Source organism: Peromyscus leucopus, chromosome 4 (assembly GCF_004664715.2).
Source record: "Peromyscus leucopus breed LL Stock chromosome 4, UCI_PerLeu_2.1, whole genome shotgun sequence".
Taxonomy (NCBI): domain Eukaryota; kingdom Metazoa; phylum Chordata; class Mammalia; order Rodentia; family Cricetidae; genus Peromyscus; species Peromyscus leucopus.
In genome coordinates this window covers 134,691,389-134,713,552 of record NC_051066.1, presented here as the reverse complement: position 1 = coordinate 134,713,552, position 22,164 = coordinate 134,691,389, and the positions used below count along the sequence as shown (strand labels likewise).

Sequence of the window (22,164 nt, the reverse complement as noted above, 5' to 3'; positions counted from 1 at the left end):
GAATATCTCCCCACCCACTTTGATCTGTGACCTTGTGGCAGTGATTTGCCCACCCTGCCCCCTCAAATGACCAGGGAGCCCAGTTAGGGTCACAAGCACCTGGAATGAGGGGAATATGCGATGTCAACCTCTCTCACAGTTGACTGCTCTGTGTCAATTTCCCCGCCCGGGGTAGTCATAGAAAGCATTTATATCCCTCTTGCTCTGGGCAGGCAGTGGGCATGTGACACAGATGAGCCCATCTGTTCTCACACAGCCTTGTCCAGTGACAGGGACACAAAACAGTGTGGGGCCATGTGGGCTGTGCTCGTGAACTGGTGATGTAAGGTTTGAAGACCGCTGGGGAGTCTTCCAGACCCCCTTGACCAGCAGACTGGCTGAGGGCACTTACTGCCCACCAGCCACCCTGGGCCCCACCCACCAGCCCCCCACCTGCATCCGCTGCTCAAGGTCTGAGGGCCCTGGGTTGGGGCCTGGGGTGGGGGGTGGGGATGGGGGAAGACTCCCGTTTGGCCTAGGTCAGTAATTAGGCCAGCCTGGGACCTGGGAAGCAGCCACCATCCATCCTGCCCACTCAGGTGATAAGAGCAGGGGGCGTGCTGGAGGCGAGTGACTTCAGTTCACGTTGAGAACAGCCTCTGGTTGTCTGCCTTGAGGCCGGAATTAGTTATTCGTTTCCCTGCAACACTGTATGAGTTATAGTAATTATACAAAGTAGGGGATTTCCTGATGGCTCTGTGTCCCTCGATTAGTTAACCTCTCTCAGTCTCCTTTGGCCTGCTCATCCCCCTCTTCCCAACACCTCCCTCTGTCCTTCGAAGAACTCCTTAAAGGAGAAAACAGATTTTTCCGAAGCCATTCAGTTAGCGTTTCTCATCTCACTGGGAAAAGATAGGTCACATGCCCCCACCTAGCCCAGTCAATGGCCAGGGAAGTTGGGTGACTAGTATGGTCTCTGCACATCAGAAAACCACAGGTGGGGGCTGGTAAATCCCGAACAAACTGGGGGTCCTGCCTACACAAAGAAATAGGCACGGGGCTGTTTCATCTCATTTGTTTTTGCTTGGAATTCTGGGAACGGAACCCAGTGAGGCTCACACACAACCTCTGAGCCACATCCTCGACCACAAAGGGTGGTGAACACAGTCACACAGTGACCACAGTGATGAATCACCTGGGGCCTGAGCTGTGAATGGAAGGCTGTGGGTTCTACAGGAGGAATCATGGGTGCTTCCTGGAGGAGGCATTGGCCTTGCGGAGCGGAGACTCCTGCCAACCCGCTTCCCTCACCTTCCCACGGGGTTCTCCTGAGCCCCAGGCTGCCTGGCAGAACCTGATTTCTGCCTTCTACCCGCAGGCTGGAGGATAAAGCCAAGGGGCTGCTGGTGGTGATTGACGCCAGGAAAGGGCCCCCGAGTCCTGCTCTGGTCAGCGCCCTGCAGAGCACACAGGTGAGTGCCAGGTAGGAAGCCTTAGTCTAGCTGGTCTTGGGAGTCTCCAGGGGACTGTGGCCTGCCCAGAGCCTGGTGGACTTAAGGCTGGCATCGTAAAACCTGGACAGAGACTTCTGGTGGCATCTAAGGAAACCCTGCAATCAGGCTTCTAGACAAAGGGCGTTGGCTGGCTCGGTATAACAAATCGATTTAAAAACAGCAGCGGTGAGTGTTGAAAGAGAAGCTGATGAATGGCTCCCTTCAGAATACGCATTGTATTAGGCTGGAGGGGTGCAGGGCATGATGGGGCCTTGAGGTGAGAGGTTGAACTTTAGAGAGAACCGGTGCATGATGGGAGAGACAGATACGGCAGGGACCTTAAAGAGAAGAGGGGCTTCCCTTTAAAACCCAGAGAAGAGCTTCATTAAGAGTGAGGATGAGTCAGGTGGCGCCTTTAATTCCAGCACTCAGGAGGCAGAGGCAGGCGTTCTCTGTGAGTTCGAGGCCAGCTTGGTCTACATAGTGAGTTCCAAGACAGCCAGGGCTACACAGAGAAACTGTGTCTCGAAAAACAAAAACAAAACAAAAAACAAAAAAAGAGAGAGAGAGAATGGGGATTAGAGAGAGAGTGTGTGTGTGAGAGAGAGAGAGATAACTAACCACCATGAGAAGGATGGGATGGGTACAGGAGTCTCCTCAGAAAAGCCCCCAGAACGAATCCCTCTAGCAACCCCAGAAACAAGAAAAACATCAGACCTTTATAAGTCTGTGGGGGTAGCAGGAAGCTTTACATCACACGATTTATCTCAATAGACTACATGTGACAGAGAGCAAGGAAGAGCGGGACACCACAAAGGAAAATCAAGTCACTGACTCTTTCTTCACTCCCTGTCCCAGAGAGGGCTGCAGGAAGGGGCGGCCTGGTCTCTTTAGTCTGTAGGATCTGGCCTTTTAAGAGTGACCACTGTCTTAAAGGGGCAGGCCCACGTTTTAACATCCAGGAGTTGAATCCAGCTGTGCATGCATACCCATCCAAGGGTTCAGAGAGAACCATCTTCTCTATTCCTGTCCGGGCCCTCCCACAAGGGTGCTATTTTTTCATGGCCTCACTTCCACTGGGTGGCAGTATGGTTCCCAGCAGCTTGAAAGTCACAGTCATTAGGTTCCTGTAGGACACAGGAGAGAGGTTCCTGCCAAAGGTTCTTGGGGTATCATTAGTGCTGACTGGCTGACATCGACTAAGTCCCATGTTCCGGGGAATACAGGGCTCTGATTGGTTAAGCCTTGGGCCACATAATCCCCCTGACAGAGAAGACTCTTGACTAGTCAGCATGTTCAGCTGGACAGGTGAAGGCTTGATGTACGCCTGCCTGGCCATCTGACCTCATGTCTTATAGACAGGGAAACTGAGACCTCACGGAAGACTTGCAGTACAGGTTGGGTTTGCTATCTTGAGGCTGGTGGTTCACTCTAAACATGCCACACAAAGCCCCCCCCCCAGGGGACCACACTATGCATGTCCCTCAGGAAGGAGGGGGAGATGACAAGGGGGAAAGCGGACAAAGCAGCCCTGAAGAGGTTCTCTCCTCACAGGCCCTGGCTCCAGCCTCCATCAGCAAAGTGCTCCTCCTGGGAGAGAAGGCATCCATCCTTCAGCTACCTGTACTACCTGTCCAGGTGAGTAGAGGCCTGGGCAGCAGTATTGAGTAAGAGCCGAGCCCTGGGGAAAAAATGAGTTCTGCAGTCGATTGATGATGTCTGCCTTGAACACAGACTTGGAAGTAGCAGTATGTGTGCTGTGTATGTGCCATTCCATAATCAGGGTCTGGTTCAAATGATTGATCAAAGCTTCCAGAGAAGACTCACTGCTCAGAACACCACTCTGGACCTTCCCAGTGAGAGATGTGGTGCCTGGGCAGAGATCTAAGACCGGACCTTCTTACATCATCTCTGGGGAGAGTCCTCTATGCCTCCTGACTCTCCTTTCATCTGCAGGTGGAGGTACTGACCTCGCTGAAGGCCCTCAGAAACCATGTGGACCCTAGCCAGCTGCCCGAGGCTCTGGAGGGCCCCTTCCCCTATCACCACAGCGAGTGGGTGCAGTTCTTCCAGGTGTCTACTCTCATAGCCTCCAGTATCCTTACTTCTCCTCTTCCCTTCACTGCCTTGCCCCATGGGTCCCTCAGCCCTGTCAAAAACAGGGTTCAAGAACAGTCACTCAACAAACATTTACAATGAAGGTACAGAGTAGCCCCAGTAAGGCCCCAGGCTCTGGGGCCTGCCTTCTGCTTCTGGGTTCCAGTCCAGCTCTGCTCTGTGACTTTGGGTAAGTTACCCACCTTCTTCTCTGAGCCTTGCTTTTCTCATCAGCAAAGTGGGGGATGGGGAGGGCAATGAAATTGCCTTCCTGTGGGATTCTTTATGAGGATTGAGTTCGTGTTAGTAAAGGCTTTGGCTGTTCTCAACTGAAAGTAAATCGACAGGCATCTGCTCTGTGGAGGCATGGGCGTGTCACACGTGGTGGGTTAGTGTGGACGTGTCACACGTGGTGGGTTAGTGTGGACGTGTCACACGTGGTGGGTTAGTGTGGACGTGTCACACATGGTGGGTTAGTGTGGGCGTGTCACACGTGGTGGGTTAGCGTGGATGTGTCACACGTGGTAGGTTAGTATGGGCGTGTCACACGTGGTGGGTTAGTATGGGCGTGTCACACGTGGTGGGTTAGTATGGGCGTGTCACACGTGGTGGGTTAGTATGGGCGTGTCACACGTGGTGGGTTAGTATGGGCGTGTCACACGTGGTGGGTTAGTATGGGCGTGTCACACGTGGTGGGTTAGTATGGGCGTGTCACACGTGGTGGGTTAGCGTGGGCGTGTCACACGTGGTGGGTTAGCGTGGGCGTGTCACACGTGGTGGGTTAGCGTGGGCGTGTCACACGTGGTGGGTTAGCGTGGGCGTGTCACACGTGGTGGGTTAGCGTGGGCGTGTCACACGTGGTGGGTTAGCGTGGGCGTGTCACACGTGGTGGGTTAGCGTGGGCGTGTCACACGTGGTGGGTTAGCGTGGGCGTGTCACACGTGGTGGGTTAGCGTGGGCGTGTCACACGTGGTGGGTTAGCGTGGACGTGTCACACGTGGTGGGTTAGCGTGGGCGTGTCACACGTGGTGGGTTAGCGTGGGCGTGTCACACGTGGTGGGTTAGCGTGGACGTGTCACACGTGGTGGGTTAGCGTGGGCGTGTCACACGTGGTGGGTTAGCGTGGGCGTGTCACACGTGGTGGGTTAGCGTGGGCGTGTCACACGTGGTGGGTTAGCGTGGGCGTGTCACACGTGGTGGGTTAGTGTGTATTGCCTCCTGTAGGGCAGGGAAGGAAACTGCCCCAGCTCCACCCTGTCCTCCCACAACCCCACAAGCAGGTATTCGGTGCCCAGATTAACTCAGGAGGCCACAAGGGGTGGGGCAGCACATGGACTAGTCTATTCTGAAGGCACTGAACGCCCACCCAGGGCCCCTCCACCCAGCTGCCCAGTCAGGACCTCTCAGCCAGGGCCTGAGGGTTCCCTTTTCCACTGTGGTGTGACCAGCAGCCCTCTGCCTCCCCCGACACAGCTTCCAGCCAGGGTACTCCCCAATAAAAAGCAAGCAAACAAACAAAAGAAGCAGGCAGTGGTGGCACAGGACTTTAATCCCAGCACTCGGGAGGCAGAGGCAGGCGGATCTCTGTGAGTTTGAGGTCAGCTTGGTCTACAGAATGAGTTCCAGGACAACCAGGGTTATACAGAGAAACCCTGTCTCAGAAAAACAAAATAATAATAATTAATAATAATAATAATAATAATAATAATAATAATAAACAGGGGAGGGGAAGGGAAGGAGGCAGGGAGGCGCTGCATGCCACTGGACTGCCTACAGACTTGTTTGTCTGGAAACAAGCAGTCCAGCTTTGGAGGCAGTGTCCAGCTGGCATCAGTTGTCTGAGTCATTTTCAGCCAGTTTCTAGTCCCCAGCAGGTGCACATGGTTCTAAAGGACACTTAGCATAAAGGGTTGGGCATCCTGGTCTTGGTGTCCTGGGGGGCGGGGATCTTAGAATCGCTCACCTGAAGACGTGGAGGGAGAGTATGTACACACATTTCAGTGACAAGTCCTGCTCCCAGGCTCCTGCTTCCTTCTCCAGAGGCCTCCCATTTACCCAGTGACCTTTGAACTTGGACTTTCAGACTGTCCCTTGAAGTGAAATTTTACAGGGTGATCCAGAGAGTAAACTTTGTGGTGATCGTGAGTCTGGCACGTTCCAGGCTGCACTCTAAATCCTGTGCACAAATCAATCCAGCAAACCTTTACCCTGCTGTAAAACGTGTTCCGCCGTGGTTTCCACCTCTCAGAAGTAAAGGGAAGCCCAGAGACGTTAAGTAACTTACCTGTGGTCTCACAGCTAGCTGATGGCTGAGCTGGACCAAATGCGCTTCTCCAGGTCGCCCTCTCACCCCCATCCTGCCCCTTCTGTGAAGACCCCCAGGCTCTGCGAACAGCTCAGACGCTCTTCTCTCTCCTCTGCTCTGGTTCCCACTCTAGAAGCCCCCAACCCTGCAGCAGCAGCACTGTGGCTTGGAGACCTCGTAGATGTTCTTAGAGTTTGTCCCAGATACTGGCTCAGCTGTGGGGGTGGGGCAGGCTAGAGGTGGGAGAAAGGCCGGGGCATGGGGTCGGGGGGTCGTCCAGAGCCTCACTTTCACCAGCTCTCCTGACGGGTCTGATGCAGTGTAAGTTCTAGAAGCCCTGCCTGGTGCCTTCCCACGTCCTCCTGGGGAAAGACAAATCTCCTCTTGGTCACCCAGGCTGAGTTCTGCGCTCTGGCGCCTGTTCTTGCAGAAGCTGGACCCGTTTGTCACTGAGCTTCGCCAGGCCTCATCCCTGCTGCGGGCCTCCATTCAAGAGTTTGAGAAGGGTGACCCCCCTGGTGGGGTGCAGGTAAGCTTGTATGCCTCCAGCATACCTCTAAGTATCAAGAGCGCTGGGAAGGGGACACCCAGGGTGGTCATTCTATTTTTCACTTTATCACTCAGATAATAGATCTTGGGCATCCACCATGTGCCCGGCACTGGGGACCCAGCCTGAGGATCCGGCTTGCCTCTGCTCTGGTGAGGGTCATGGTTGCAGTGGCAGAGTGGCCATTTGCAAGGTAGTTATGAGGGACTGGGCATGTAGCCCTGGGATGCAAGAGACCCGGGCTGTAGCATGAATCTTAAAGGGTCTTATTAATAAAAACAAACCCAGAGCTAGGTATTGGGGTGAACGCTGAAAGATCAGAGAAACAGAACAGGCCACAGCTAACCTCACCTTGCCAATTCCTCAGCTGAAATCATTTCCTCAAACTGGAAGCCTCTGAGTCCTCATCTGAATGGATCTTAGCAGCTGAACTGCTGCTAAAAGCCAAAAGCTTAACAGACTCTGGTTCCTGGTCCTCACGCCTTATGTACCTTTCTGTTTCCTGCCATCACTTCCTGGGACTAAAGGCGTGAGTCACCATGCCTGGCAGTTTCCAGTGTGGCTTTGAACTCACAGAGATCTGGATGGATCTCTGCCTCCAGAATGCTAGGATTAAAGGTGTGTGTGTCACCATTTTCTGGCCTCTATGTCTATCTAGTGGCTGTTCTGTTCTCTGACCCCAGATAAGTTTATTAAGGTGCACAATATATTGGGGCACACAATATCACCACACTGAGTTGAAAAAAGGGGGCGTGGGGAGATAGTTACAAATTGTGTCAAATGCCAAAGAAGTGGTAAGAGTGAGGAAGGTGAGTGGTCTTTGAAGAGATGGTGTTTAACTGTGGCCTGAAAGAATATGTCATTGAGGGAAATGAACTCCAGGCAGAGAGCGAGCATGTACAAAGGCCCTGAGACAGGGTATAGCTGGAGGTCTGCGGAGCAGAGGAAAGAAGAAGGAGCTGGCCCAGGAACCGGGCAGTGAAGGCCTGGGGAGTGTGAAGCAGGGCATCATAGGATATGCCCTTTGATGTCCTTTTTTTGCTGCAGGGGATGCCAGAGGGCATCAGAGAGCTCAACCAAGAGTCTGAGATGGGTGGTCCCAAGAGAGGATGGAGCCAGGGCCAGTGAGGTTACCATGGTGATAAGAGGGCCATAGCTTCAGAAATATGCTGGAAATTAAAGGGCAGAATTCCTGGAGATGCTTGGGTACCCAAGTGGGAAAGTTAGGCTCTATGGGTGTGCGGAGCCTGGAAGGCTAAGGGGAGCGTGGAGATTGGGACCTCGGGACACCCTCCTATGTTGGCAGGAGGCCACCAGGTGCCTGAGCAAGTCCAAGGATCTGATGGAGGCTGTGCTGAGGGACCCCGGCCTGCTGGCTCTTCAGAGGGAAGGTGGAGCTACTCTGGCCAGGCTGCAGCAGGAGGCCAGCAGGCTGACCACCAACCCTGAAGTCAGGTATAGACAATCTCCCGTCCTTCATTCCCCATCAGAGCTTAGAGATGGGGCCACCCTGTGAAGGGAACGCAGAGGGTGGGTCTGGGGACACAGCTGCCTCACGCCCACCCTCTGAGCCTGGGGGACAACCTCGCCATCCCCGCCTTGCATCTCTGGCCGTCTTCAGCCAGGAACAGGCCTTTGAGGACCAGCTCTCTTGTTTCCTCCCTCCACACACAGACTGTGTCCTTTTTCAACCCAGACTCTGGTCCAAGCCTTTCAAGACCCGTCTCCTTTGTTCCTGGCAAGAACTTGGTGCTGCCCACGCCACTCTTATTTAGCAAGAAGATGAGACTGAGTACTGGGAAATAGTAGTGAGGCCCATAGGGGCCCGGGCTGAGACAGCTAGGTAGCTAACCCTACAGGCCTGCCTTTCCCACACTCAGCCTAGGGGAAGGACCTCAGGAGCCACGGGTGGGTGACAGACCTGACTGTTGACACCAGCTTCCTTGACTGCTGGCAAGTGAAACCTCCTCAGTCTGAAAATCGATGTCCTGCCTGCTGTAAACTCAGACACTCTGGGGAAATTACACCTGGAGAAACTTTGCTGCATCCACAGAACAATTGGAACCATTGTGCAGACTTACTTTCAGGCTGTGTGTAAAGGTATACCTGACATGCAAATGGACTTCTTGTTTAGGCTGAAGTCCCATTGCCCACATGCCTCATTCTATATGTTCAAATACCCTAAAACTGGAAAAACTCCTAAATCTGATATGCTTCTGGGCCCAAAGAAGGGATGCCGACCATGTAATTGAATTGGTCAGTAATTAGAAATATTTGCTTTAGTAAAACATAGGTATGTATATTTGAGAGCCAAATGCAAAGCTGATGTACACGCTTAATAAGAACAGCTTGTGCATTGAACCAACATTTGATGTGTGTGTGTGTGTGTGTGTGTGTGTGTGTGTGTGTGTGTTTGTGTGCATTGTTCTAAGGAATTGTACGTATTAACTCATTTAATTCCCACTTTTGAGGTGGAGCCCAGGAGTCTCCTTTTGTTACAGTAGGGTAACCTGAGACTCAGAAACGTGGACTGAGTATCCCTGGGTCACACATCTGGAATGTGGTGGGGGCCAGGATGTAGATAAGGCTGGCAGAACACATCACCTTGAGATGCACACCTAGACGCCGGGGACAGGTTCATGCAGGTGGAGCTGAAACAGTGGTGGGACCTGGTGTCTAATGTGGGCCACCTCCGCCCCTCACACTGACCTGTTGTTGTTACCCACCCTGTCGTCCCCCCTCCCTCTCCTGCTCCCTCTTCACCTGCCTCACCCAACCTCTCCGGTCTACCTGAGGTCCCTCCAGACCTTTGAGCTGAAGCTCCACCAGGGGGCGCTGTGGGCCCACGCTCGCCGCGGCCCTTCTCTGTTCAATGCCTTCAATGCCGTCCCTGCAGCCCTCTGGGCTCGCCCTTCCTTCAGGCATCTTGGGCTTTCTTCTGATGTGGGACCCAGGACCCGGGAGGGGGTTGTCCATCGAATAGTCAGCCTTTCCTTCCATCATCTTTGTCTGAAAACAGGCTCCCCAGGGCAGTTGTGGGGAGGCTCCAGGTTTCTCCCTTCAGGAAGCATCGCCGAGGGAAAAGTTCCCTCCAAACCTTCTTTAGATCCTCTGGCTTTGGCCACTTTAAACATGCCTTTCAGGGCAGGTGGGTCCCAGGTTCAAGGTCATCCTTGGTCACATAGGAGTTTGAAGCCAGCCTGGGACACTGAGACTCTATCTGAGACAAAAGACCGTCATGGGTTACAGTTGCCACGCTCTCCTGCCCTTGTGTCCTGCAGAGTGGACGCTGGGAAGACAGGGTGGTGCAAACGTGTGGGCGCCAGCCAGCCCCTAGTTCCAGGCACTCCACTGAGTGTTTCTCATAAAGGAGGGAAGGTCCCCTGGCTTCCCAGAACCCCTAAGCAGCACTAGAAAGTTCCATGGCTGGGGCCTCATGCAGCGGTCTGGAGCGGAAGCCTCTGCTTCGATCACTTTCTGCTCACAGCGGCTCAGGGCAGTGGGTTCTGTTACTATTTCCCACTTTACAAACGGGCAACCAGAGACCCCCAAAGTGGTGATGTTGCACCAGGACCCACACTAGCAGCTGGTGGGACTGGAATTCAGACTCAAATCTACCCAGCTGGCTTGATACCCTGCCAATTTCCTGCTGCTTCCTCAGGTTCATGGCTGAGGCCCAGAGTGGGCTAGGGATCTGCTTCAGGTCACACAGCAGGTCAGTGGCTGGCAGCCCAGCTGGGGCCACAGATGAGGAGGGCAGGCCCAGGACTGGTGAGAACACAGGGAGGGGCGTCTTCTCACCCTCTTCTCCCTCCCAGGAGCCATCTGACTGAAGCCGCAGCCCTGTACAACCTTGTGGATGAGCAGCTTCACGTCCTGGTCACTGCGTCCAATCACCTCCTCCGAAGGCTGGAGCTCCGTGTCCGACTGGGTCACCTGGAAGCTGCCGTCCACCAGGTGAAGGGGAGGCTACTGGGGACGTGGTGCTTTACGAGGGTCACTTAGTTCCGGAGTTAAAACATCAGGCTGGCAGCCCTTGGTGTTGGGGTCAAGGCAGAAAACATGCCGTGCAATCAGTGCTTCAAGGATTAAATTATGAACACGAGGGCTGCACTTATTGAGCGCCGACTGTGTGCATGCCTGGACTAGACTGTTGTGAATATTCTTGTCTTCCAGTGTGGTCTCTTGTCAGTGACACAGGAGCTTTTGGGATTCCCCACCACAGATGGGGAAACTGAGGCCAGGCAGATACCACCTCCTGTGGTTGCACATCTGGAGTCTGAGACTTGAGCTGTTAGCACGCCTTCACCTGGCTTCAGTCCTTAAAGCCAGCACACCCCTGTCTGCCCTGGGCTGGGTCATCCCTGCCGGGCACTTCGTCTTGACCCTCAGGTCACCTAACTGCTCAAGCCTCTGCATCCTCATCTCTAGCCTTGAGTCTTACAAAGACAAAGTATCTTTGCCAGTATCCCCAGAGCAAGAATGCTTTATTTTCTTTCCCTGTTGCTGTGATAAGGAAAATGCTCCGATAAAAGCAACCTGAGGAAGTTTATCCTGGCTGTTTAAGAGTACAGTCCAGCTGGGCGATGGTGGCACACGCCTTTAATCCCAGCACTGGGGAGGCAGAGGCAGGCGGATCTCTATGAGTTCGAGGCCAGCCTGGTCTACAGAGCAAAATCCAGGACAGGCACCAAAACTACACAAAGAAACCCTGTCTCAAAAAGAAAGAAAGAAAGAAAGAAAGAAAGAAAGAAAGAAAGAAAGAAAGAAAGAAAGGAAGGAAGGAAGGAAGGAAGGAAGGAAGGAAGAAAAGAAAAGAAAAAAAGAGTACAGTCCATCACAGTGGGGGGGGTCAAGGTGGAAGGATCATGATGCATCCATAATAAGGAATATACAGTCCAGGACCCCAGCAAGGGAATGGCACCACCCACAGTGGGCAGGTCTCCCACTGCAATTAAAATCAAGATAAGCCCCAGGGGCTAGTCTCCTAGGTGATCCTGCATTCTGTCAAGTTCAGAATTAGCACTGTCACAGGGAATGTCTTAGTGAGGGTTTCTATTGCTGTGAAGAGACACCATGACCACAGCAACCCTTATAAAGAAAATATTTACTTGGGGTGGCTCGCTTACAGTTTCAGAGGTTCAGTCCATTATGGCGGGGAGCATGGCGGCCTGCAGGCAGACGTGGTGCTGGAGCTGAGAGCCCTATATCTTGCAGGCAACAAGAAATGAACACACTGGGTGGTATCCTGAGCACAGGAAACCTCAAAGCCCGCCCCCACAGTGACACACTTCCTCCAGCAAGGCCACACCCACTCCAACAAGGCCACACCTCCCAATAGTGCCACTGCCTGAGATTATGGGGACCAGTCACATTCACACCGCCACAGGCTCAGAGGTACTTTCCACCCTCTGTCCCTCTCTGGCTGTTCGTACCGGTCCATTATCCATTGCACCACAGGGTCACATAATGCCGATCCATTACCACCCATCCACTGAAGCGAGGGTCAGGCAGGGACAGTGAGTTCTTGGGAGACCCTCTGCCACTGGCAGGTGTTTCTCCAGCCCCAGTTACACACCCCTGAGACAGGGAGCTCATTCCCCTGAGACCAACCTTTTATGACCAGGTGACAGTCAGCGGCCAGACTGACCTAAGCCTTGCCTCCCTGTGACCTCATGCCACCTTGGCTTCATCCCACGGTCATACACACAGAGGGTCTCCTGCTGCAGGGCACTCACAGTACCACATCCCCTCTGGGTTGAGCTGAGGGAGGCCATTGTCCTCTGACATTTGCTGCACACGCTTCCCTCCTTGATTCTCCCGCCCCGCATCGGGAGGGTTTCCATCCATCCAGGCCCATGACTCACTGAGGACCAGGAGGCTTTGGCCCCTCAAGAAGTCGAGGGGTTAGGGAGGCGGCTCAGTCAGTGAACTGTTTATACCACACGAGTACGTGGACCTGAGTTTGAGCCACAAAACCCAGGTAAAACCCTGGGTGTAGTGGTGTACACTTGTAATCTTGGCGCTGAGGAGATGGTCAGGAGGACCCCAGGGGTTCACTAGCCAGCCAGGCCTCGCCTGATTGGTGAGTCCCAAATCCCAGTGAGAGACCCTGTATCCAAAAAAATAATAAATAAAAAGTCAGAAAGAAAGAAAGAAAGAAAGAAAGAAAGAAAGAAAGAAAGAAAGAAAGAAAGAAAGAAAGGAAGGAAGGAAGGAAGGAAGGAAGGAAGGAAGGAAGGAAGGAAGGAAAGAAGGAAGAGAAAGAAGGAAGAAAGAAAGAGAAAGAAATAGAGAGAGAGAAGGAAAGAAGAAAGAAAGAAAGAAAGAAAGAAAGAAAGAAAGAAAGAAAGAAAGAAAGAAAGGAAGGAAGAAAGAAAGAAAGAAAGAAAAGGAAAAAAGGTGGGCAGCTGCTTAGAAGCAATTCCCACGTTGACCTCTGGTCCCCACACACAAGTGCACTCACATTCACCCACCTGCACACATACACACGTATGCATGCTTGCACAAGCCCATGCATGTAGACACACACAAGGAAGCAGACAGTTGGCCCAGGATGGCTCCTCGGTCACCCATCACAACTGAACCATGGTCCTCCGCCCAGGTCAATGACTGGATGGAGCGGGAAGGAAGCCGGTGTCTGCAGGCTCTGTCCCCTGTGGATATATGTGCGGAGACAGTGGAGAAAGTCCACGCCGAGTTTGAGGACTTCTTCCTGCAGGTTGCGGTATGTTCCAGGGCCCAAGATGCCAAGAGGTCATTGAGGTGGGGTCTTCTAGGTCCCAGATGCAGGGGTGGGAAAGTACAAGGGAGCTTCCAGGGGCAGCGAGGGGACAGCCTGGACCACAGAGCAAGGGGACAGCCTGGACCACAGAGGCATCACCTTAGGTTCTGCCTCCTCCAGGAAGTCTTCCAAGACCAAGTCTAAAGAAGTCAGAACCTGCAAGGGTTTCTTAAAATGCAGGTACCCAGGGCCCAGATCTTGGCCTCCTGGGTCAGCTTGAAGAGACAGTCAGGGATGCTGCATTTGTGATGGACACAGGATGCTTTGGCCGGTCACAGCCCTCGGGGGACTCGCAGGCAGTGGGGGATGGGACTGTCCTGGACACAGCAGAGAGGACTGTGGGGGATCCAAGCCTCTGACCCAGGCTTTAAAGTCACAGAACCTTCCAAAAGAATGTGAACTTCCAAGGCAAAGGCCTAGGCTGTTGGATGAGTTAACCTTTGACTGTGGGCTGAGTTTTGCAGATGGGGAAACTGAGGCTCAGAAGGCCACAGCGGCTCCTGACTGCTGGGCGGATCCTCAGGCGGGAGCTGAATGGATGTCCTTTTCCCGCCCAGGCCCAGTATCGCCAGGGCCTGGAACTGTCCAAGCAGGCCGCGCAGTTGGGAGCTGCAGAGGAAGGCGCAGGGGAGCCAGGGCTCCCAGACCTGGCAGCCTTCGCCTCCACCCAGCAGGCCTTCCAGGCCAGGCTGACGCATTTCTACATGGCAGCCGAGAGGCAGCGCACTGACCTGGAGACCCTGCTCCACCTCCACCGCTTCAGAAAGAAGGTGAGGGAACCTCAGGGCCCATCAGAACAGACCCACATCCTCCCGTGGGGTGGCACAGGGTTGGGGCGGCCTGGACACAGCCCCAGGGGACCCATGTGGCAATCAGGGAGAGGAAGCTGGTGTGGAGGCAAGTGTGTCCTACCCTGGGGATGTGCCTGCGTCCTTCTCCAAAGAGAGGCAGAGTGGCAGCTGGATCCCTTATCTGGGTAGGCAGGGTGAAGATGAGGTGGAAGTGGTTGAGGTGGAAGGGAAGCCTGCCCGAGTGCAGACCCTGCGAGTGAGCACTTTATACTCGCCTGCTTCTGGGTGAGTCCGGGCCACCTGCCTTGTGCCCATTTCACAGAGGAGAAAACTGAGGCCCAGAAGAAGTAAGCTACTCAGGTGGGATTAGGCAGTCATTGAGTAGGATGTGACTTCAAAGTTTCACTCCTAAATGCACATAACCCACCCATCCCCCATTTTCTAGTGGAAAAACTGAGGCCTGTGGACAAAAAAGAAGGCTAGAAGAGCTGGGTCCCAGCTGGACAGGAAGTCACATGACTACCCTATGCCCTCAGCTACCCCCTTGAACTTACCAAAAGGGACAGAGCATGGGAGGGGCTTGACCCCACCCACCAGCTGGTGGGTGGCTCAGGGCATGAAGGGACAGCTGGGAACATGGGATGCTTCAGAGGGCAGTGGGAGGGACCCAGACATCTCACAAATGCCTGGGGACCCGGAGGACAGGGCTTCTCTGTCTCCTTGGGTCAGGGACAAGGCAGGCAGCTGTCAGCAGTGGCAGTGAAGGGGCACTGTGCCCCTTCCTCACCCTGGAGAGCACAGCGGGGCAGCGTCCGGGATTCGGCCCATGTGGGCTGTGTGACCTCGATAGCTGTCCTCACTTCTCTGAACCCCAGCCCCTGTTCATAATGTGATTGGCTAGCGCTAGTGCAGGGTCTCTAGTGCCGGGCCTGGTTCTGATCATTTCCCTGTTACACCAACCCTATGCTGAAAACAGAGAGGTCGAGTGACTCACCCAAAGTCACAGAGCTGGCTGATGGCGGCACTGCGATTCAAACCCAGATCTTTGGCTTGAATGTACTCCCAGCCAGGTGGTGGGAGAAGCAGATTCGGGCTGCAAAGATTGCTCAGAGGTCATGAGCCCTGGCTGCTCTTCCACAGGACCCAGGTTGGATTCCTAGCACCCACGTGATGGCTCACCATAGGCCACAACTCCCGTTTCCAGGGAACCCAACACACACTTCTGGCTTCCCCGGGGCATCAGGCGTAAATGTGGTGCACGAACATTCATGAGGGCAAAACCCTCACGCGTGGAAAATAAAATAAAAATTTTAAAGCAGATTAAATTTGAGGAACCCCTCAGAGCAATGTGCCTAGCGTCAAGGATGTCTGAAAGCTTCTCTTCGCCCAATGACGGCTGCCCGCTTCCTCCCTGCAGCCTTCCCGGAATCAACCCCACTCCTAGCACCTTTGCGCCGGCTTTTCCCACTGCCTGGAAAGCCGTTCCTCGGCCAGAGAAGCCGAGGCCTGTCCTGACCACTACACCTACCATGCGACCGCTTCACGGTGCCCCTCAGGATCTGAAGTGATCCGCTGCCTGTCACCTGCCTGTCTCTGGCGTGCCCTCTGGGTAGTGAGCTCCCCGGAGTGGCAGGGCACCCTTGGTGTCCTAGCCTGAGACTGGTAAAGAGAAGAGAGCAGGCTGGGCCTGGGGGAAGGTAGCCCTCCCTCCTCCTAAGCAGGAAGAGCAGCATGGGAGGGGCAGACTGGACTGTCCCCTGTCCACCGCTGGCAAAGTCGCATCAAGGCTGGACGCTGCTGCCCTGACCATTCCTGTATGTGAGGAGGAGCTGGAGATGGTGTCTGAGTCTCTGGGCATGACTGCCAGGCGTGGCTGGGAAGCTGGGGACTCAGACAGGGCTCTACCCAGGTGGGGCGCCCGAGTGCTGTGCCTTCTGCCCTAAATAATCCTAACTCGATTGGCTGCTAAGGGAGATTTATGGCGCCATGAGTTCTGAGTGCTACTGTGAATATGAAGCCATTTATCTAACGACGAGCTCCCTTAATCCACAGAAAAACGCCTCCTTGCAGCAAACGGCTCTGCTGTCCCCTGGCCAGTGGCTTGCTCTCGGCCCTAAATTAATGGAGAGAGAGATTATCCTTTGCATCAGCTGCTGTACCGTACAGTGGGGGGAGCGGGGGAGGGGGGTAGTGTCGGGAACAGGCAGAGTCACATGATGGGCAGAGGCCCAGCTGGTGTATGAGCTGTGGGGCCTGCTGGACTGACTGCCCACCCCTGCCTGAGCCAGATTTCCTTTGGGTGCAAGGAGGCAGGCTGGATCCAGGATGGGATCCCAGCTCCCCCTTACTGCACTGTGTGACTTGGAATAAGTGAGTTCATTGCTTTGTGCCTCGGTTTCTCCCTCTCTGAAATGGGCTACTAATCTAGCTCACCGTAGTGGCCTGGGACACTCATGGAACCAGATAAACAGATGACACTCTGGAATGTATTAGCAACGCTCCTTCCTCTGTGTCTCAACTCCCCCGACCCCATCACCCCACCCCGGGCTGAGAATTAAACCTAAGGCCTCAAGTCTGGCAGGCAACCACTCTACCACCAACTCACATCCCTAGCCTTTTCACTTTTTATTTGAAACAGGGTCTCCTTAAATTGCCCAGGCTAGATCTGAACTCACTCTGTAGCCCTGGAAGGCTTTGAATGTACCATTCTCCAGCCTTGACCTTCGGAGTGGCCAGAATGAACAGGCTCACACCAACAGGCCTAGCTACACTCAGTTTGGGTGTATGTGTGCCATGCGCGTGCCTGTGGAGGTCAAAGGGCAACCTCAGGTGTCAGTTCTCACTTCTACCTCTTTCGAAACGGTCTTTTGTCCTTTGTCTCTGAACATGCCGTGCTGGCTAGCCCCAGAGCTCGTGGAGATTGTCTTGTTTCAGCCTCCCATCCCACACCAGGAACACGGGGATTACAGTAGCAAGCTCCCCCCACCCCACCCCACCCCCGCCGTGAAGCTTCACGGGGGTTCTGGGGATCTGAACCCAGGTCCTCACGCTTGTGCCGTAAGCACTTTCTCCACTGAGCCCTCCCTCTCCCCATCCTACATTTCTACATTTCTACATTTCTACAGCTCTGGCTTTACATCTGCCCTGCTGGCCTGTGGGTCTGTTAGAAGGGGCCTGAAGAGCCCAAGGGTGCTAGAGGCTCTTTGTAGGTGGCAGGGGTACGCATCCGAGAAGAAAGGGGACAATGGTCATCACAGTCTCCAGGCTGTGCACCTAATAGTTCACTCAGCCACGTCGTCTCAAATTCTCCTGCTCACGGGCTCCTCTTGTCTTCACGGACCCCCCACCTCCCTTCTCCTTGCCGTCCTTAGGTGTGCCGGTTCCACATGGACTGTCAGGACCTGCTGACCCAGCTCAGGCTGGGCAAGAAGACTTCGAGGGCCAGCCCTGGGGACCCCCTCCACCTCCGCCTCCACTGCTACCTGAAGCGCCTGGCGTCTGAGTTCCAGACGGAGAAGCTCCTGGCCATGAAGCTCCAGGTGACCTCCCTGAGCTGGGCTGGCCTGGGCCAGGAGCTGTGGGAAGAGACCCAGGAGCGACACCAGGAGACCCAGGCCTTGCTGAGGAAGGCACTGGCCTACTGCCCATGCCCAGAGGCCACGGCTGCCCACCCAGCACACACAGATCGAAGCGGGACAGCAGCTAAGGGCCGGGGTCTGCCTAGAGAGGTGGCCTCCAAATGGGACAGGTCCCTACAGGACTGTCTGGCTGCAGATGCGTCAAGATCCCACTGGTCTCCACATGTCTTCCAAGGGGAGCAGAGCAGAAACCTGTGGGCAGGCCTACCACCCCAGGGAACTGGCCAGACCGTGGACACCGAGGAAGGCCGAGGTGCCCCCAAGCTGGCTGAGCCCGCCCTGGAGCGGCTCCTCGCCTCTCTCTTTTCCTGGCATCATCTTCCCAGACAGAGCAAGGTCTCTCACCCAACTGGAGGCAGCTTTTCCTCTGAGGGGACAGACTCACAGACATCCCTGGAGGACTCACCCCACACAAGCCCTCCTGCATCCCTCTAACTCGATCTGAACTGTCACGTTAGCTCTGGGGACTGGGGTAGGACCAATGGGAGGGGTCTGCTGAGCCCACATCACCCTATGAGACATGGCCATGGAGCGATGTCAGGAGGACCACCTTCTGGCTCCAGAAAACCCCAAGATGATGGATTGTTACCCACACAGAATAGTGTCCGTGGGAGTTAGAATCCAGACTCAGTGGAAGCACATTGGGCCGTGACTGCAGGGTCTCCTGTGGCAAGGCTGGCTGGGGCCACCTTTGCAAAGTCTTGCCCAGACTGCCACTTGGGGTTCACATGGGTAACAAAGTAGTGGGAGGGGCCTCTTGCCTTGAGCCCCAGGGTAACAGACCCTGAGACTTTGCATTTGCCGGTGACCCCCGAGCCTCTGGAAAGAGGGTGGGAAGCAGGGGGAGGGAAATAAAGGACATTTGTCAGGCAAGCTCCATCCTGCCGAGGTCTGCCAGGGGGCAGCAGGGGGCAGCAGGGGGCCTCATAGATGCCCATCTAGCGGGGAGGCAGCCCTCACCTCCTACTCTCAGGAGCTGACTCTAGTGGACAAGGGCAGGGGCATGGCCGAGGAAGAAACTGCTTGACACAGAGCTCTCCCCAGGAACCCGGCTCCCCAGCTCAGACTCAAGGAACCAACCACTTGGGATCTTGTCCTTGCATTCCATAGACACCTCCAGTTCCCATGGAGTGTTACTTCATCCCCATGTCCCCCACATTCAGTGTCAACCGCCCAGTGTCATGGGGGGCAACAGTGGAGGGGGTGGGTGTAATCTTTGAAAGCAGGTGGGGGGGGTGCAATGGGAAGAGGACTATTAGATCTACAGCGCCTAGCTTTTTACAGGGCTGGCGTAGCGCCCCCTACAGTCACCTCTGAGCGCTGACATGTTGCAAGGATTCACGGGGCTCTGGATCAGTCTTCACTGCCAAGATGGCCTGCTGGCAGCCCTGCCCGAGTTTTTCAGGCCCTGAGATGAGGGTGAAATACCTGCTCCACCCCCACCAGTGAGGCTGTGTCAGGGGAGAGGGAAGCCCGAACCAGGCTTGGGAGGATGAGGTGCCACGGGAGACGTCTCAGCCCCAAACAGCTTCGAGAATCTTCTCTGAGATTCAGGATTTCTCCAAGCACAGCCTGAGGCCTGCCTGCTTCAGAGCCACCAGTGGAGGTGATTTGTAAGGAAGCCTGCTCAGGGAATGACAGGCCCTCCACAGCACACACTAAAACCAGGCCCCGGGGCCTGGGGGAGACTGGAGGCCGCACTGGGGCCACGTGATCAGGTGTTCCAGGCCATTGTCCATTCTGCTGACATCATAGATTACCACAGGCTGTGTGACTTACAATGAGAGCTTACGGGACTCACAGTTCTAGAGTCTGGGAGTCCAAAGTCCAGGGGCTGCCTCTGGTGAGGACCTTCCTGTGTGCGAGCATCGCCCGTAGATGGAGCTTGTGTGGAAGAGGGGGGAGGGGCAAACACCCTTCAAAGAGGGCCGCTCCCGCATTCATCTCACAGGAGGATGGTGAGCACCCCTATGACTTTTCTATCGCCGTCTCTCAAGTTTCCAACCCATGAATTTCAGAGGACACTTGAAACCTAGGGTGGTTCCCTTGGGAAGCTCCTGGGACCCCAGGTCCCCGGCAGCTCAGACTTTGCATTCCTCTCCTCAGCCTTGCATCCAGAAGGCTGACTGAGGATGCTTGAGGAATTTGATCAGCCATCTCCATCCAAGCCTGTCACCTCAGAGGGGGGCCCAAGGCTCTTAAGCTGCTGTTGCCATAGAAACAGCATCCAGCCAGTGGAGACCACAGGCAAGGAGCAGGAAACCTGGGGAGCGAGAAGGAAAGCTGACTTCAGGGAGACCCACAACCACTGCTGGGAATGAGGGGGGGGGCGAAGGGATGAGTGAGCCAAGGATCTTTGGGTAGGGGGGACCCCAAGGTCTTACACATCCTCCTGTTTCCAAAAAGAACTGTACCCCAGATGTTGACCTGCTCCTGGAGCTCCAAGGGAGAAAAGGTGCAGATGTGGAATACGGGTGAATGACCACATTCAAAAATGAGGACGGGCTGGGAAGATGGGTGGAGTGTTTACTGTGTGAGCATGGGGACCTGAGCGTGGGGACCTGAGCGTGGACTCCCCAGCACCCATGGAAAAAGCTTGGTGTGGCTGTGCGTGTCTATACCCTGGAGCAAGGGGGTTGAGACAGCAGGCAGATCCCTGAGGCTCACCCAGCCAGCCTAGCTGAATCCATGAGCTCCAGGTTCAATAAGTTTCTGTACCAAAAAACAAGGTGGAGAGAAAAGCCGCTGTTGTCTTGTCTGGCCTCCACCTGTTCCGGCGATGGCTCCCGAACGTGCGTACACATGCATGCAAAAACTTAAAGAAAAAGAACGAAGAATCAGCTGGTGTTTCAGTCACATTCAGCTTTGTGCTGAGCTCCTAAAAAAAAAGAAAGAAAGAAAAAAACCTCTGCAAGGCTCGTTGACGAGTATTCCACCAGCCCCGTGGAATTGGTTTTAACCTCCCATCCTTTTCCTAAGGAGGAGCTCAAGACTTCCAGTGGCTTGGGATGTCTTGTCCAATACAGCAAACGACTGAGGTGGACCTTGAGTGTGACACTGATACCTTGGCCACCTGCAGGCAAGCTGGGACTGATTGGTGGCTTTCAGTGACCGTGGATTTGTGTCCTTTGTATTTCCACTGTCCTTGGCCATTGGCATGTGCCTGGGGGCCATGGGTGGGCTGGGCTTGGTTCTCTGGGTGTCACTCACACCAGGACCTTTGGTAGAACATGAGCAGATGTAGAGGATAGTTAATGATGAGGACCTGGAGTTGACTGGCCAGGCTGCATCAGTCACAAGCTGTGTGTCCTTGGCCAAATGAAGTACCTCTCTGTCTCTTGGTTTCCTGACCTAGAGAGTGGAAAACCACAAGGCCTCAGAGGCTTGTAAATGTTCCCTGAGTTGGGCTGTGGGAATTCCTCAGACAGGCGCTAGAACATAGTAACTGCTCACTAAATGGTATCAAGACTCAGGCTCTGGCACCAGCCGCACCAGCCCCTGTTTTTGTTACGGGGAATATCCAGGAAGAAATCTCTCCAGAGCCCTGGCAAAGTCCCCTACCGACTCCCAAACACTGTCACTCCCAATCCTGTGGCTTTCCATGTTTTATGATTCCCCGGTTGTCTCTTGAAGGCCACAGGGACCTAATTTATTGGCAAGGTGGGAACAAGGCAAGGAGTTGCCATGCATGGGAACCGGGTGACCATAGCTTCCAATAGCAAAGCCATGCCCCCAGAGACTGGTCTGAGAGACCGGAGCTGTGGTGTCCCGGGACGTAAGGGAGAAGTTTGTAACCTGCTGTGGGGGAAGGAAAGTAGTTTATAGGGACCCCTAAGTAGATCAGTGATATGACCAATTATCTAGTTATCTCAGGACCCCTCCCCCCGACCTGAGGGAATGGGAGGCTGGGCACAGGTGAAGGAACACAGCCCGAGATGTTGGGGTGACCCCCAGCAGGTGGCTCCTTGTCTCTGATACTCAGACTCCCTCACCTATGGAATGGGTGCTCTGGGTGGATGGAAATCCTTTCTACCTTAAAAACACAAAGCCCTGGCTTTGAACCCAGGCTCACTAGCTTGGTGCTCTGAGGAGATGGTTACCCTCAGTTTTCCCCCACCTATGAAATGGGTTGACAGCTGGGTCAGGAAATCGGTGTCTGGATCCCCGAGCTCAGCACCAGGCCTTCCCTTTCTGTGGGTGTCAGTCTCGGGAAGGGGGAAAGCTTTTAGAGTGAGCTGGGCAGAGGTGGGGGCAGAGGCAGGACTGAGCCCCGAGGACTGAGCATTGCATGGTGCTCTCCATCTGGCTGTCTCGTCAGCCCTGATGGTGCCACAGCCATCCTCTGAGACACTTCCATTTCCCAGACGTGTAGAGGGATGCCTGGAGATGGGGACTTGTCCAAGGCTGAACGGCTAGGAGGGGGGTGGAGAGGAGGGGGCTCTGATGTAGACCTGTCCGACCAGTGTGGCATCTGGGAAGGCACGGAGCCTCCACCGGAGAGCGCCATTCCACTCCTAAGTAGGCAATGCA

At 54.6% G+C, this 22,164-nt stretch overlaps 1 protein-coding gene across 1 annotated transcript in view; it reads left to right on the top strand.

The window, feature by feature from the left end:
* Positions 1–20,523, top strand: part of Kiaa1755 (KIAA1755 ortholog) — a 29,791-nt gene extending 9,268 nt beyond the window's left edge. The window contains exons 5-13 of the mRNA XM_028889227.2: positions 1,358–1,451; positions 3,027–3,110; positions 3,429–3,545; positions 6,305–6,403; positions 7,728–7,876; positions 10,240–10,378; positions 13,026–13,148; positions 13,763–13,975; positions 17,368–20,523. Coding sequence (XP_028745060.1) covers positions 1,358–1,451; positions 3,027–3,110; positions 3,429–3,545; positions 6,305–6,403; positions 7,728–7,876; positions 10,240–10,378; positions 13,026–13,148; positions 13,763–13,975; positions 17,368–18,069 — 1,720 coding nt within the window. The 3' untranslated portion in view covers positions 18,070–20,523. The remainder of the gene's footprint in view (positions 1–1,357; positions 1,452–3,026; positions 3,111–3,428; positions 3,546–6,304; positions 6,404–7,727; positions 7,877–10,239; positions 10,379–13,025; positions 13,149–13,762; positions 13,976–17,367) is intronic.
* The last annotated feature ends 1,641 nt before the right edge of the window (positions 20,524–22,164 follow it).